Source organism: Oncorhynchus mykiss, chromosome 19 (genome assembly GCF_057628025.1).
Source record: "Oncorhynchus mykiss isolate SJ-2025 chromosome 19, ASM5762802v1, whole genome shotgun sequence".
NCBI lineage: Eukaryota > Metazoa > Chordata > Actinopteri > Salmoniformes > Salmonidae > Oncorhynchus > Oncorhynchus mykiss.
Window position 1 is genome coordinate 21,428,220 of NC_143040.1, and position 16,191 is coordinate 21,444,410.

General features: G+C 42.4%; 1 protein-coding gene across 2 annotated transcripts in view; it reads left to right on the forward strand.

The window, feature by feature from the left end:
* The window catches only part of LOC110497384 (polypeptide N-acetylgalactosaminyltransferase-like 6), a 240,779-nt gene extending 225,662 nt beyond the window's left edge, over positions 1 to 15,117 (forward strand). For both annotated transcript variants that reach the window (XM_021573464.3, XM_021573463.3), the window contains exons 9-13: positions 2,647 to 2,754; positions 3,014 to 3,235; positions 9,995 to 10,111; positions 12,660 to 12,809; positions 14,164 to 15,117. In XM_021573464.3, coding sequence (XP_021429139.1) covers positions 2,647 to 2,754; positions 3,014 to 3,235; positions 9,995 to 10,111; positions 12,660 to 12,809; positions 14,164 to 14,337 — 771 coding nt within the window. In that variant the 3' untranslated portion in view covers positions 14,338 to 15,117. The remainder of the gene's footprint in view (positions 1 to 2,646; positions 2,755 to 3,013; positions 3,236 to 9,994; positions 10,112 to 12,659; positions 12,810 to 14,163) is intronic.
* The last annotated feature ends 1,074 nt before the right edge of the window (positions 15,118 to 16,191 follow it).

Here is a 16,191-nt window from a genome sequence, read left to right on the forward strand (position 1 = left end):
CAACCAAATCATTTCTAGTCATCTCTCCTCCTTCCAGGCTTTTTCATTGTTGAACGTATATGGTGATTGGCATCTACATTTTCATAGTATTGCCACGACAACCGGCAACAGTTCATCTTTCAATCACCCACGTGGGTATAACCAATGAGGAGATGGCACGTGGGTACCTGCTTCTATAAACCAATGAGGAGATGGGAGAGGCAGGACTTGCAGCGCGATCTGCATCAGAAATAGGAATTGACTTTTATTTTAGCCCTTGGCAACACAGACGCTCGTTGACGCGAGCGGTGTGGTCAGGGTATTAGGAGAGACATTTTTTACATTCAGCATCACTCTGTTAATGAAATATTGTATTATTTCTAGCAAAGATATCAACATATATTTCAGGATGTTGTGTATTCCTGGAAACAATCAGAATTCATGTAAACATGACAGTTTGGAAAACATAGCTATGCCGTCTACAAATGTCTGTATTGATTGAAATATTAGCACTACATTTTTGAACCCATCTTCATTTCCCAAACACAATTCATCATAATCACAATCGCTTTTTTTGTCTTTTAATATGTTGAAGCATCTTTTAACACAGGCTTAACACCTAACAAACACTTTGTACTTTTTAAAATGAACATAGGCCAGGCCCTGTTGTTACCTCATATCCCACCAATAATTCCTTGCATTACACTTGGGAAGAAAACACTTCATTTTGCTCAACTTGCCATTGGCTCAACTTACCCCAAGACAAACATGTTGACTTTATTACCCCACACATCTACAAGGATGCACTTTCTTGCTAGGTTTAGGACCTCATATTGAAGCTTATAGAGACCCCAACTGATGTATAGAACACTCTTAAGATGATCTACTTTGGTTTAGAAGCGTCATGAAACCTCTAACACAATGAATTATTTTGACTTTTTTAGACCTAACTTGCTTACCACTTTTTCCATGTGGTTTCTTCCTTCATAGACTCCATGAAATGATGACCTCTTCTTAAATATTTGGTCAAATTATACATTTTGTGTAGGGTTTCCTAGAAACAAGGGTGGCTCAACTGACCCCGCTCTCCTCTACTGTCACGGAGTATGGATGTCTTACAGTTAGCCTACATATGATAGCTGTTAGACTGACAGTCTATTGACACTGGTTGTATCTCACATTGAACAGATATCATCAAAGCATCTCCAGGAATTGTACCTCGTCCTGTGAGATGTACGCTAAAACAAATTGTTACTCATGAACGCATGGGAGTCATTCATAAACCCCTCGTATTTCTGCTGATATGAGAGGTCAATGAACATCTACACTTGTCCTCTAAGGAGGCCATTTTCTGAAGACTGGAGGAATCTCTCCACATGTCAATGAAGCCTGTAAAGCCAGCTTGACCATTAACCTGAGGCTCCTCAGGAAAGCACCCTGCCTCGTTGTGATATGGCAGAGCAGGGAGAGAGGTGGAGCGCTCACACACACCGCGGGAGAGAGATGGAGCACTAACACACACCGCAGGAGAGAGGTGGAGCGCTCACACACACAGCGGGAGAGAGGTGGAGCGCTCACACACACAGCGGGAGAGAGGTGGAGCGCTCACACACACAGCGGGAGAGAGGTGGAGCGCTCACACACACAGCGGGAGAGAGGTGGAGCGCTCACACACACAGCGGGAGAGAGGTGGAGCGCTCACACACACAGCGGGAGAGAGGTGGAGCGCTCACACACACAGCGGGAGAGAGGTGGAGAAGCGGAGGAGAGGTGAAATGTCCCAGGATCCTTTCCAAACAGTCAGCATGACCACTCTAATTCTAATCAAGCTGCCAAGTTTGAAAGAAGGAGGGGTGAGAGAGGGAGGGAAAGAGAGGAGAGGAATGAGAAAGAATGGAGGGACATGAAGAGATAAAGAGAGGCATAGGGAGGAAGAGAGAGCAAGGGAGACAGTAAGGGAGAGGATAGCAGACTGAAGGTGTTCAGAGTAGCACTACTGACACCTGCCCTCTTCCTTCCTCTTCTTTCTAGCTCTTCCTTTGATGCAGGAAAAGAGGGGTATCGAGCGAAGTGCTCGGGAAATAGGATTCCTTTCAGTCCCTCCGCTCAAAGAGGCTTATAATGTGGCCCTGCCAAGCAGACAAAGTGGGAATCCACTTCAAGTGTGGACAGAAGGACAATAGGTTGTCTGTATTAGGGTCTTGCAACAAACAGAACACAAACCCATCTACACAACCATTTCAACAACAATATCCTCACTCTGAACTCAGTCGACAATAACTCAGGGCTTTGAAATTGAAAGATACCTGAGATTCCTTTCTGGAACAATAGGAAAAACAAAGTGTGCTTTTTTTCTTTCCTTTCTTTACTTCAGTGCTGACAACTAGGGTTGCAAAATTCCGGGAACTTTCAATAAATTCTCAGATTTCTCCCGAAATCCCAGAATCAGGAGGGAATAAGCAGGAAATCCAGAATCATCCAACCAGGTATTCTGGAAAACCAGATCATGTATTAAATGTTCCCGAAATGTTGCAACCCTACTTACAAAACACGGTTGGTTGAGTTACAACGGTTTTGTGGCCTTGCTTAGAACACATAGCTATCAGGCTGACAGGAAGCTTTTGAAGTAATGTACTGAGGTATTGTTTGTGTTCCATCTCCATTCAGGTATGGATGTGTGGGGGCAGTATGTACGACGTACCATGCTCCCGAGTTGGACATATCTACAGGAAATACGTTCCCTACAAAGTGCCGTCCGGAACAAGCCTAGCCAGAGTAAGTTAGACTGACCAGCCAATACACTGCTTCCATCAACTGGTTATGGCTAACATGCGGCCATTTTGACTGGTTGTCTATTAATTAATTGGCACATGGCTGATAGTCAAACTGAGGATGTAGGTCCAGCCATCTATCTGATTTAAAATGAGGTCTGACTAACTCGGCACACTGTGACCTGTGCTGTGATAAGCTAAACTCACAGACAGTCCATCGCCTTACCCCATCTCTCCCTCCCTGTCTCTCTCCCTTATCTCAGAACCTGAAGAGGGTGGCTGAGACATGGATGGATGAGTACACAGAGTACATCTACCAGCGTCGTCCAGAGTACCGCCACCTGTCCACTGGGGACCTGACGGCCCAGAAGGAGCTGAGAAGACACCTCAAGTGTAAAGATTTCAAGTGGTATATGAACGCTGTGGCCTGGGACCTGGCCAAGTACTACCCCGCTGTGGAGCCGCTGCCTGCCGCCTGGGGAGAGGTAGGAAGTTAGGAATACACACAGAACCACCACCACACATACAAGAGCACGTACGCACACAGACAGAGCTAACGCACCTACAGAACGAATGAACACACCCACAAGAGCCGGTACACACACACACACGAACAGAAAAGCACACAGCATATAAAAGCATATGTGATTACCTTAGAATCCAAAATTAAACGTCAGGTCATGTTTTCGAGGTCACTTACTGAGGCATTGATACAAATAATAGGACTTCTCACAATACTTAGGCCTACATAAACCCACTCTCTTACATGCCACCAATAACAGCTAAGTCTGAGCAGTATCCACAGGCTGATTTGGTTTCTTGCGTATTTTTAGCTGGTATTGTAATGAATGAATCTATTTCCAGACACCAATACATCAGCTAAGAGACAGTCCCTGAATGCCTCCACAGGTGTGTCACGGAAGGCTATTATTCCACCAGAGCTGTATCCCAAATGGCACCCTATTCCCTTTATAGTGCATTGCTTTTGACCATGGCCCAAAATAGTGCACTATATAGGGAATAGGGTGCCATTTGGGACTCTTCCATGTTCATTGATTTATGAATGTCTGGTGCTCGCTGAAACGTAATGCGTTTCTCATATGGGACAGGCAGCCAGCAGCCTGCTAATGAAATGTTTTAGAGTAGACAGTGTCACAAAACGGACACAGCTGGACTGTCTGCTTCTCTACCCCCAGAAACCATAAGTAGCAGATTTGACTTTACATTGTTCATAAACATGGCATGCAGTTTGCTGCATCGTATTCTGATGTATATATAATGCCTCTCTGTGTTACCTGTGAAGGGATGGGGCTGGAGATGGCCTTGGCAGTTTATTACTATCTCACTCTATCTGTTCTCTGGCACACACACACAATCTCACTCTATCTGCGCTCTGTGAGGATGGGATCTAGCCTCAGGCAATCATACCCATAAATGCAGGAGCTGGAATCAGGTTGCCTGGAATCCACACTCGTATGCGCCGTTCACCATTTACAGTTGAAGTCGGAAGTTTACATACACCTTAGCCAAATACATTTAAACTCAGTTTTTTTCACAATTCCTGACATTTAATCTTGGTAAAAATGCCCTGTTTTAGGTCATTTAGGATCACCACTTTATTTTAAGAAAGTGAAATGTCAGAATTATAGTAGAGATGATGATTTATTTCAGCGTTTATTCCTTTCATCACATTCCCAGTGGGTCAGAAGTTTACATACACTCAATTAGTATTTGGTAGAATTGCCTTAAAATTGCTTAACTTAGGTCAAACGTTTTGGGTAGCCTTCCACAAGCTTCCCACAATAAATTGGGTGAATTTTCTCCTGACAGAGCTGGTGTAACTGAGTCAGGTTTGTAGGCCTCCTTGCTCGCATACGCTTTTTTAGTTCTGCCCACAATTTTTCTATGGGATTGAGGTCAGGGCTTTGTGATGGCCACTCAAATACCTTGACTTTGTTGTCCTTAAGCCATTTTGCCACAAGAAGTATGCTTGGTGTCATTGTCCATTTGGAAGACCCATTTGCGACCAAGCTTTAACTTCCTGACTGATGTCTTGAGATGTTGCTTCAATATATCCACATAATTTTCTTTCCTCATGATGCCATCTATTTTGTGAAGTGCACCAGTCCCTCCTGCAGGAAAGCACCCCCACAACATGATGCTGCCCCCCTGTGCTTCACGGTTGGGATGGTGTTTTTCGCCTTGCCAGCCTCCCCCTTTTCCTCCAAACATAACAATGGTCATAATGGCCAAACAGTTCTATTTTTGTTTCATCAGACCAGAGTACATTTCTCAAAAAAGTACGATCTTTGTCCCCATGTGCAGTTGCAAACAGTAGTCTGGCTTATTTATGGCGGTTTTGGAGCAGAGGCTTCTTCCTTGCTGAGCGGCCTTTCAGGTTATGTCGATATATGACTCGTTTTACTGTGGATACAGATACTTTTGTACCTGTTTCCTCCAGCATCTTCACAGGGTCCTTTGCTGTTGTTCTGGGATAGATTTGCACTTTTCGGACCAAAGTACGTTCACCTCTAGGAGACAGAACACGTCTCCTTCCTGAGCGGTATGATGTCAAGCAAAGAGGCACTGAGTTTGAAGGTAGGCCTTGAAATACATCCACATGTACACCTCCAATTGACTCAAATTATGTTAATTAGCCTATCAGAAGCTTCTAAAGCCATGACATCATTTTCTGGAATTTTCCAAGCTGTTTAAAGGCACAGTCAATTTAGTGTATGTAAACTTCTGACCCACTGGAATTGTGGAACAGTGAAATATAAGTGAAATAATCTGTCTGTAAACAATTGTTGGAAAAATTACTTGTGTCATGCACAAAGTAGATGTCCTAACCGACTTGACAAAGCTATAGTTTGTTAACAAGACATTTGTGGAGTGGTTAAAAAAGAAGATTTAATGACTCCAACCTAAGTCTATATAAACGTCCTACTTCAACTGTAAATAGTGGGGATTCCAGGCTAAGAATCAGGTATTCATGGAGATTGTTTCCCAATCAGTTTTTTTCCATAGGGAGGTTTGGTACAGGATTGGTTTTAATCATCACTGATATACATCATTCACTATGATGGAATACATCATTCACTAATTAATTCATCCTATGTGCCGGAAGGAAACCACATCCTCCTCTCAAGCCACTGAAACATTTCAGAAACCTAACTAATTTTGCATTACATATAATTGGATTCCTTGCTCTGCCTTCTTTTAGAAAATCTTACTTTCTATGTTTTTCTGACGTCCTGGCCCCTGGGTCAGGGTACTGAAGATAATACGTAGAATGGAAGGCCGTCTCAGCGGTGACCCACCTTTCCCACTCTTCACGTCTACAAGGCCATTAGCACAAATTGTACAAGCACACACACACACACAACACAAGTCCCAGCTTATTCCCGTCCCCGCTGATTAACCACCCCTTTCGTATTAGCCAGAGGTGAAAATGGATAGTAAATAAGAAGTGAAGCGGTGTATCTCTTGATGAGAAAATGTTTGCACAGTAGGTAAATATCTCCTCTTTCCTCCCCCGGGTGAGGATGGTAGTAATTTTATCGTCAGGCTGACAGCTTCATGTGCCATCTCTTCCCTGGCTCTCACCCTGCCTGTCCCCCCGCCTGTCCCCCCGCTGTCACCCCACCTGATCTATGGATCTATAAAGAGCTCTCAGTGGGTATTCAAGCCCAGATTGCAAGGGAGGAGAGGGAGAGAGAAGAGAGAGGGGGGAGACCGAGAGAGAGAGAGAGAGAGAGAGAAACGGATAAGATCAGAGGGACAAAGAGAGAGTGAGATTGTGAGACAGACATAGAGGAGAGAGAGCTCAGATTAAACTTCCTCTACATCTCTGGAAGATGACGATCAGGGGGTCAGCCTTCTCGACACCTCGGCCTTGGAACTGTGCAGACTGGGTAAATAGGGGGCTGTCGATCTGACACCCTCCCTACCATCCAATCTGCCTCCCTCCCCACAACTCCACACCACGGCTCCTTCAATAGGTCTAAATCACTTCAAGTGATGCAATCATCAGGCCTTTTGATTCGGCTCTAACTGTGTCTCCAGATCAGCGCTGGCATGTTGATAGGCATGGCATCGGGGATAAGCACTGTGTTTTGCTCCTGGGCCCATTTCAGACGGATGAGGCTTGGGAAAAGTGGAGAGTGAAGGCCCATTATGCAGTACAATTCGCACACCATTATTGGTCTTTCAGAGCGATCAGCAGTTTACTCCTAATGACCCTGTGGTTAAATGCACTTTGTCGATGCGGGTGGCAGGCTGAGGGAGTTTGATTATTTGAGGTTTCTGAATTGCAATGCAGGTGGGTATTATTTTGCATTTCCAACTGCACTTCTGGCAAAACTTCTTGCGTTATTACACGATAATGCTGCTCCACGGGTACCTGATAGGCACAAAAGTGCCAAGTTTGTTTGCAGCATTTAAAGGACTAAACTCTTAATATTGTTTGCCATGTAAAATACTGTAGAACTTTGCAACAATGATTTCTATTATTGGTATGTATCATCCTTTTGGAATAGTGTCCGATTGAATTAGGTCTAAACACTGTTTCCCTGACAGGACCAACCAAAGGACCAACTAGAGGCCAGAAATGTTTGTGTCTTTGGCTATGCCGGATTAAGTGATATGACATACTATTCTATAAAATCCTTTCTCTGTAATTAATATCACCTGATTGAGTTAATCATGTAAATGTAATTAACTAGAAAGTTGGGGCACCATGTAATAATATTTATAGAACTGCTGTCTTCCGAATAAACTCTTAAAGACCTAGTAATATTTTACATCAATAGCAGTCAATATTAATCGTCACCTTATTTCAGTCTCATCTGAAAGTTGTAAATTCTTGGTCATCTTCACGAACCCTGGCTAACAAGTTGAATCAGCAATACAAAATTGGGTTTAATTACTTATTTACTAAATACCTAACTAATCACACAGGATTACATATACACAGAATGAACCATACATTGATTACAAATGATGTCATAAAGGAAAACGTCCCTAGCGGACGGAACAGATATGACAGCTGGTTACCCAAAGGAAAGGGGGCTGGGTTTGAGTGAAAGAGCGGGAAGACTGGAGAACAAAGGAAGAAGCGATGTCTCTATCGGGCCGTAGGCAGCTACTCTATTGTAAATACAAAATCTTATGCATTCTAAATTACCGCCCATTTGGAAAAGGAAAATACAATAAATATTTACTCTGAGCTGCGCTTCGGTAGGTTGGTGGTAGATGGATGTCCGTGTTGCCCAACAGAGTCCTTTGAAGAATGTCTATGTTGGTAAATTGGATACGTCATAGTAACGTCGTTGTGTGGTAGACGGGATACTCTGTCTGTTCTTTCCTAGCCCACGTTTGCAGCTGTTGTTGCTAACTCAAGGAGGTATCACTTCTGTAGTGAATAAGAGTTCAAAGTTCATACCATTCGCAACCAAAGCTCACGCTGAGGTTGGCTTTGTTCTGTAGTTATTATCTGAACCCTTCTGACATCGGATCGTCATCCTAATGTACCCGGAACAGGAGGTTATATTGTCATCAAGGCTTTATATAGGGAGGAAGAGGAGGGCGTGTTTCATTGGTTATAACCAATGTCTCTTCACGTGAGCGGGCCACTGAGTCGGGCCTAATTCACTCATGAAATCCCAATTCTCACATTTTAGAAGCTAAAATCACATCCCATCACAAATAATTTCATATTCAAACATTTAAATTGCACAACGATTCCATGTGAATCTGATAACTATAATGTGTAGACTTTCCACTGTAAAGTTACTCATCCTATCATTGATGAGAATGTCTCGGATGACAACCAAACTGACATCATATTCATTAAGTACCAACGCATATGTTCAACTGGTTGGGTTACCAAAATATGGTTCATTTCCCCCCCACCTTCTGATGTTCCCAGAATCACTATGTTAACCAAGGGATTTTCAATAGTCACATCAGTAGGGTAGAGAGAGGAAAAGGGGGGGAAGAGGTATTTATGACTGTCATAAACCTACCCCCAGGCCAACGTCATGACAAAATGTGTCGCCATTTTGTAGAGAATTTATCTGTCATTCCGTTAGTTTAGTTTTTGTTGCTCCATTTTTCACAGCTCAAGAGTTTTTATCTCAACTCCACAAAAGAAAGAAGAAGAAGAAACACAGGTTATCCTCTCCCTAATAAAAGACGTAATCTGTACTCTGTTATAAAAACATGCACAACATTGAGGAGAGCTGACATTGTGTTACATTTTTATAATCAACATTTTCAGAGCCAACCATAGTGTTGTTGTCAGACATTCTCCACACTAACAGTCAAGCAATCACCATTATTTGCTACAGCCCTAGCTAATGTCTTTGGCCCCATCTAGTGGCGAGCAGGGGTAACAATTTTTATAAGAGAGTCAACCCTGTGCAAAACACCTCTGAGTATTCCATCCCTGGTCTCCTTCCTGTAAAATACAGTGACTCTCTCTCTCAACTCACTCTCTCAACTCACTCTCTCTCTCTCAACTCACTCTCTCTCTCAACTCACTCTCCCCCTCTCTCCTCCTTTGGCCTCTCTCCTCTCTTCTGCCCTCGCCTTTGTCTCTCTTCTGAATGTGTTCGTGAGGACCACAGAGACAGACAGAGACCAGACTACTTTAGATGCAGTGCTACTGGATTCATGCATTATTGAGCCATACTGTGACACGAGCCAAGCTCACCTGAATGCTATAGAGAGAATTAGGCAAATGACACAGTGTTTGAGAGCCGAGTAACTCTGAAACTTTTAAAGTTTTCACAGTAGGGGGGCGCCTATTAACTCTGGTTTAGAGGGAGGAAGATGCTCCAGGAATGAATTAGCTTATCTCTTACAGTCACTGGTGAGAGTAGATCTTGTCAGCAAACTGTGAGAGCTTTGATACCATGTCAGATCATACGCTGTTACTTAAAACCACATACTGTGTATAGATAGTTGGCTGCTTGTACTAAGTTACTGTGTACAGTGTGTTTGGAAGGTTGCCATGGATTCCACTCACTATACACTGGAGTCCTGTGATCAGAGCGTTGAGCATTAGAGAGAAGCCGGAGTATCTCATCCTGTGGTCTCTATTTATATAGATGTATATTGCATGGTGTGTGTGCGTGCGTGCGTGCAAGTCTTCACCAAGGCCTCCCTTTCGCTGTTTTTGGGAGGCTTCAAAGTGTGTGTGTGTTTGGTTTTAACTGAGCCCTCTCTTTGTGTCCTTGTAGATTCGTAACGCTGCATCAGGTCTGTGTATAGACTCCAAGCACGGCCCCACAGGGACAGAGCTGCGATTGGATGCCTGTCTGAAGGAGGGGGCTGAACGCACCTGGGCACACGAACAGGTAGGTACAACCGGAGCCATGTACTGTATAGTAGGGTGTATTCTATACTATATTGTACTGTATAGTAGGGTATAATCTATATTATATTATACTGTACAGTAGGGTGTATTCTATACTATATTATACTGTATAGTAGGGTGTAGTCTATATTATATTATACTAGTAGGGTATAGTCTATACTATATTATACTGTATAGTAGGGTATAATCTATATTATATTATACTTTACAGTAGGGTGTATTCTATACTATATTATACTGTATAGTAGGGTGTAGTCTATATTATATTATACTAGTAGGGTATAGTCTATACTATATTATACTGTATAGTAGGGTATAATCTATATTATATTATACTTTACAGTAGGGTGTATTCTATACTATATTATACTGTATAGTAGGGTGTAGTCTATATTATATTATACTAGTAGGGTATAGTCTATACTATATTATACTGTATAGTAGGGTGAAGTCTACACTATAATGTACTGTATAGTAGAGTGTAGGTGTAGTCTATACTATATTATACTGTATGGTAGAGTGTAATCAAATACTATATTATACTGTATAGTAGGGTGTAGTCTATACTATATTATACTGTATAGTAGGGTATAGGTTTAGTCTATACCATATTATACTGTATAGCGTGGTGTAGTCTATACTATATTAAACTGTCTGGTACAGTGTAGTCTATACTATATTATAGTGTAAAGTAGGGTGTAGTCTATACTATACTGTATGGTGCAGTGTTGTCTATACTATATTATACTGTATAGTAGGGTGAAGTCTACACTATAATGTACTGTATAGTAGGGTGTAGGTGTAGTCTATACTATATTATACTGTATGGTAGAGTGTAGTCAAATACTATATTATACTGTATAGTAGGGTATAGGTTTAGTCTATACCATATTATACTGTATAGCAGGGTGTAGTCTATACTATATTATACTGTATATTAGGGTGTAGTCTATACTATATTAAACTGTGTGGTACAGTGTTGTCTATACTATATTAAACTTAATAGCAGGGTGTAGTATATACTATATTATACTGTATAGTAGGGAGTAGACTGTACCATATAATACTGTATAGTAAGGTGTAGTCTATACTGTATGGTGTAGTCTATACTATATTATACTGTATAGTAGGGTATAGGTTTAGTCTATACCATATTATACTGTATAGCGTGGTGTAGTCTATACTATATTAAACTGTGTGGTACAGTGTACTATACTATATTATAGTGTAAAGTAGGGTGTAGTCTATACTATATTATACTGTATAGTAAGGAGTAGACTATACCATATAATACTGTATAGTAAGGTGTAGTCTATACTGTATGGTGTAGTCTGTACTATATTATACTGTATAGTAGTGTTTAGTTTATACTATACTGTATGGTACAGTGTCGTCTATACTATATTATACTGTATAAAGGGGTATGGTCTATACTATTACCGGCCTGTTAATCATTCAGTCAGTCAGTCAGTCAGTATTAGTCAGGAATGGCCCCTCCATGAGTCCGGCCTGTTAATCAGTCAGTCAGTAGCAGTCAGGAATGGCCCCTCCATGAGTCCGGCCTGTTAATCAGTCAGTCAGTATCAGTCAGGAATGGCCCCTCCATGAGTCCGGCCTGTTAATCAGTCAGTCAGTCAGTCAGTATTAGTCAAGAATGACCCCTCCATGAGTCCGGCCTGTTAATCAAGTCAGTCAAGAGTGACCCCTCCATGAGTCCGGCCTGTCAATCAGTCAGTCAGTCAGTCAGGAGTGACCCCTCCATGAGTCCGGCCTGTCAATCAGTCAGTCAGTCAGTCAGGAGTGACCCCTCCATGAGTCCGGCCTGTTAATCAGTCAGTCATATTGCCCCTTGCAAGAAATACCTTTTTGGGAAGGTACTCTGCAAATCCTTTGATTAAAGATTATAATTTCAATCGTTTGATTAAAGATTAGTCGCAACATGTGCTGTCTGCAAAACAGCCATCACAACACTTAGTCTCGCAAAAGAACCATAACATATGAAATACACAGAACTACACTAAAAGGAAAAATCCACCCAAAAATGATATTTTGGTATTTGTTTCATTAGTCCATTGTTGATAGAGTCCCAAAATGGTTTTGCCTGTCAGCAATCAAGATATACAACTTTCAAAATACAGCAATACAGCTGGTATGATGCATTTATTATCATTTTGCATCATACTGGCATTATTTCTGTATTTTGAAAGTTATATTTGTTGAAAACTTGATTGCTGACATGAAAAACATATTAGTAGTATATCAACAATGGACTAATGAAATAAATACCAAAAGATCATGTTTGGGTGGCATTTTCCTTTAATACAAAACAAGTTTAGGGTACTGTAGCCGGCGATTGCTTCATATGCAACTAATGTTCCTGCTGTTTACTGTTAAATCTGAACAGATCATCACCGCATTCTTGTCCTCATGTTCATCCGCCTCTAAAATGACATTTAGGGTAGTCATACTGTGAATCTCATAACGGAACTTGGATACCATGTTGTGCCTGTGTACTTGTTTGTATTCAGATATTTACATTTGGCTGGAGAGAGGACATCAGGCCAGGGGATCCTCTCCACACCAGGAAGTTCTGCTTTGACTCCATCTCCCAGAGTTCCCCTGTCACACTGTACGACTGCCACGGCATGAAGGGCAACCAGCACTGGAGCTATAGGAAGGTAACTTTAAACAGAATTAAATAGAACACGATTATATTGTATCTGTATGGTACTTACTTTACTTTTGTTTTGGCTTTATATTCCATGTGGAACGTAAATTATCAATAAATAATCATCAACAGAAAGCCTGGTAACTTACCTGGTATGATTACTGTTATAACACCACATCAAACACCTCATCATTCAAATTACCACCACAGCCACAGGACAGTACACAATATCAAAGTCATCAGATAGAAAAGATGTACACTGCGTTTTTACTACTGCTTTCCAGGTAGAGGAAAGTAATAGGGGACTTATTTTATCGTCGCACCACTCCTATTTCCTCCACATCGTTTATGGAGGAGAGGAGATCGTTTACTCAGCGCAAAATCAGAATGTCATTACAGTCCCACCTCTCTTAAGGTTCTGCCTAGAATGACTCGATGAGGTTCAGAGGTGCACAGATGCTAGCGCGAGTCCCAGATCTGTTTGCCACCTCCATTACTGTGGCAAGACAACACAGTCAGGTCTTGAACTCAGGCTACACAGATGCAATAACCGCTTATTAAAGGGCTGAGGTGGGCTTGCACAGTGCACGGTGGCCTTGAGGCTGTGTGAACGTTGTAGTATCAGGAAGGCGGACACATGATACCAGAACAAAATTACTGCCAAGTACCTCTGAGGCGTTCTCCACCTCCTCATCTTTCTCCACAACTTTATCCCTCCCCAGAGAATCCTTTTTCAGTTTGAATCCATCACTGACTATATTTAAGAGTTTGCGATCACCATAGATCATCTTTTATTGGAAGCCAGGGACGTATTTTTATTTTCTGTTGTCAGTTTTCAACGATTCGTACTTCATTCAATTCCTCTTTCTTTTGCAGCTGAATTTGTTACTTTTCCCTTTCTGTCACGCGAGGGAGGATGAGCCCAAAGAATAGACATTCAGAAAAGTAATGTAACGGTCCGTTGGAACTCGGGGTTTAAAAACTCTTGTGTGTTGAACTCATATTGCTCAGCCTAGTTTAACTCTCAAATTCAGACCCCTCTCTCCGTGAAATGAAGTAAACTCAGATTAGAATGGAGGGAGGAGAAACCGTGTTGCAGTCAGTTGCTCTGCTCCCCGTCTGTAATCTGTTTGAAGGGAGTGGGAGATGAGAGAGCAGGATTAAACAGCAGCCTGCCTGCCGGAGACAGGCTTACCTGTCTCTACTTTATTTAAATAATTTATCTCAATCCTTCTTTTCCTCCCTTTCTTCTCTTTCTCTGCCTCCTGCTCTCTCTCTCTCTCTACCTCATGCTTTTTCTTTCGCTCTCTGTGTCTCTCTCGAACACTCTCTCTCTCTCTCTCTCTCTGGGCCAACACATACAGGATAAATTGCTGTACCACCTGGTGAGCAGCAGTTGCATGGACTGCAGTCCCGGTGATAAGAGGATTTTCATGAATAAATGTGACCCTGGGTCGGAGACACAGCAGTGGCTGTTCCAGAGAGTCAACGCCACCGTCCTGGAAAAATTCAACAGCGCTGCGGCTGCCAGCTCATAGGAACCACGCGCCAACCCCCACGACAAAAAAAAACCCAAACGTGTGCATTGTAGCAGCAAGCGGCCAGCCAGTTAGCTAGCGGTCCTGTCTCCCAGACCCCCCAGCTCATCAACGTGGGGGCTACCAAGTGGAAGAGAAGGGGGTGGGGGGGCTGGGGCTACGTTTCTGTTCTGTCTGACGGATCCTCTGCCCGATGGGATCAGATCCAAAATGGAGGATAAAGACTCCTTCCTGGCTGAAAGAGATTCTGGGATTCTGCCTGGTTCTGCCCAATGGGCTGATGGGACGTTCAAGGTCGCCGATCCTCAGAAAACCAACCAGACTAGACTAGACCCAAGCTAAGCCGCCACACAGAGGCACCTTGCTGGTCGAGGACACAGAAACCTCCAGAACACTATCCTCTAGGTCCTCTATGGGTCAAAGGTCAAACACAGCAGGTTTAGTAGACTGGATTTGTCTGTATCAGGTTGAAAAAGGAATGTTCCAACTGTCACTCTCTCAAGATCGCATGGTGGATTTGTACTATATCGGAGGCTCATGAAATTGTTTGCTCAATTTTGTAAGGCTATTTATTTTCCATTATTATTTTCTTAGTATTTATTTTGTGCTAATTTATTTTGTCTTTTTTTTCAAAGAACAATAATTTATTAAGTGTATACTTGAATGGGTTTTTCAGATTTTTGGTCACCGTGATTGTACGATTTGAAGTTGTGAAGTTCAGCCAATGAAAATGATGTAGTAAACATGAATAAAATGTGAAAACAATACATTAACTATTGCAATTGTATGGCTGGCGTGTGTGAGCATTTATATGATGACACATCTCACAATGATATTACATGTAGATAGCAGCCAAGAAGATGCCCATGGACTTATGATTATGCATGTGGGTGCTCATTCAAAAGTGATGATTGTGTGCCCTCTTTCGAAGAGTTTTCATAACACATCTACATCTGCACTAATGGGACGATTCAGCCTTAGGAAATGTATGCCTTTTTTACACGCTTTGATTTAAGCACTTCTTAGTATGTGCTATTCAGACTTACCCTATGCACGTGCATAACAAGGTTTGCGGGTGTGGCTCCCTTGTGCACAATGTATAAAATTCCAGAAAACACGCCCACTGGGTGGCCTACCAATTTGATCAGGGAGTTGCTCTGTTTGTTCATCTTAATCAATCCCTTTATTCGCCCACACCAGTAGAAATCTACTTTTTCGAGCTGAAAGATGATGATGGCCAGAGCTTACCCATGGTGTTGACCAACGATTTAATTCAATAAGTCATCATTTTAGTCAAAGTATGATATATTTGGGCTTGAAGTGACACATCTAACCTGCCCACTTTATGCAAATCCATGTGAATGCAGTCTTTTCTTATGATATGACATACAGATTATTTTCAGCCTACGTTTCGTTTCAGTGCTGGGTTATATTTGAATGTTACCACCCACCAGCATGGCATTGTTTTTAATTATTATTATTTTTTAAATTATTATTATTTTTTTACCCCTTTTTTTCTCCCCAATTTCGTGGTATCCAATTGTTTTAGTAGCTACTATCTTGTCTCATCGCTACAACTAGCATGCTCGGGAGAGACGAAGGTTGAAAGTCATGCGTCCTCCGATACACAACCCAACCAAGCCGCACTGCTTCTTAACACAGCGCGCATCCAACCCGGAAGCCAGCCGCACCAATCGGTGTCGGAGGAAACACCGTGCACCTAGCGACCTGGTCAGCGTGCACTGCGTCCGGCCCGCCACAGGAGTCGCTGGTGCGCGATGAGACAAGGACATCCCTACCGGCCAAGCCCTCCCTAACCCGGACGACGCTAGGCCAATTGTGCGTCGCCCCACG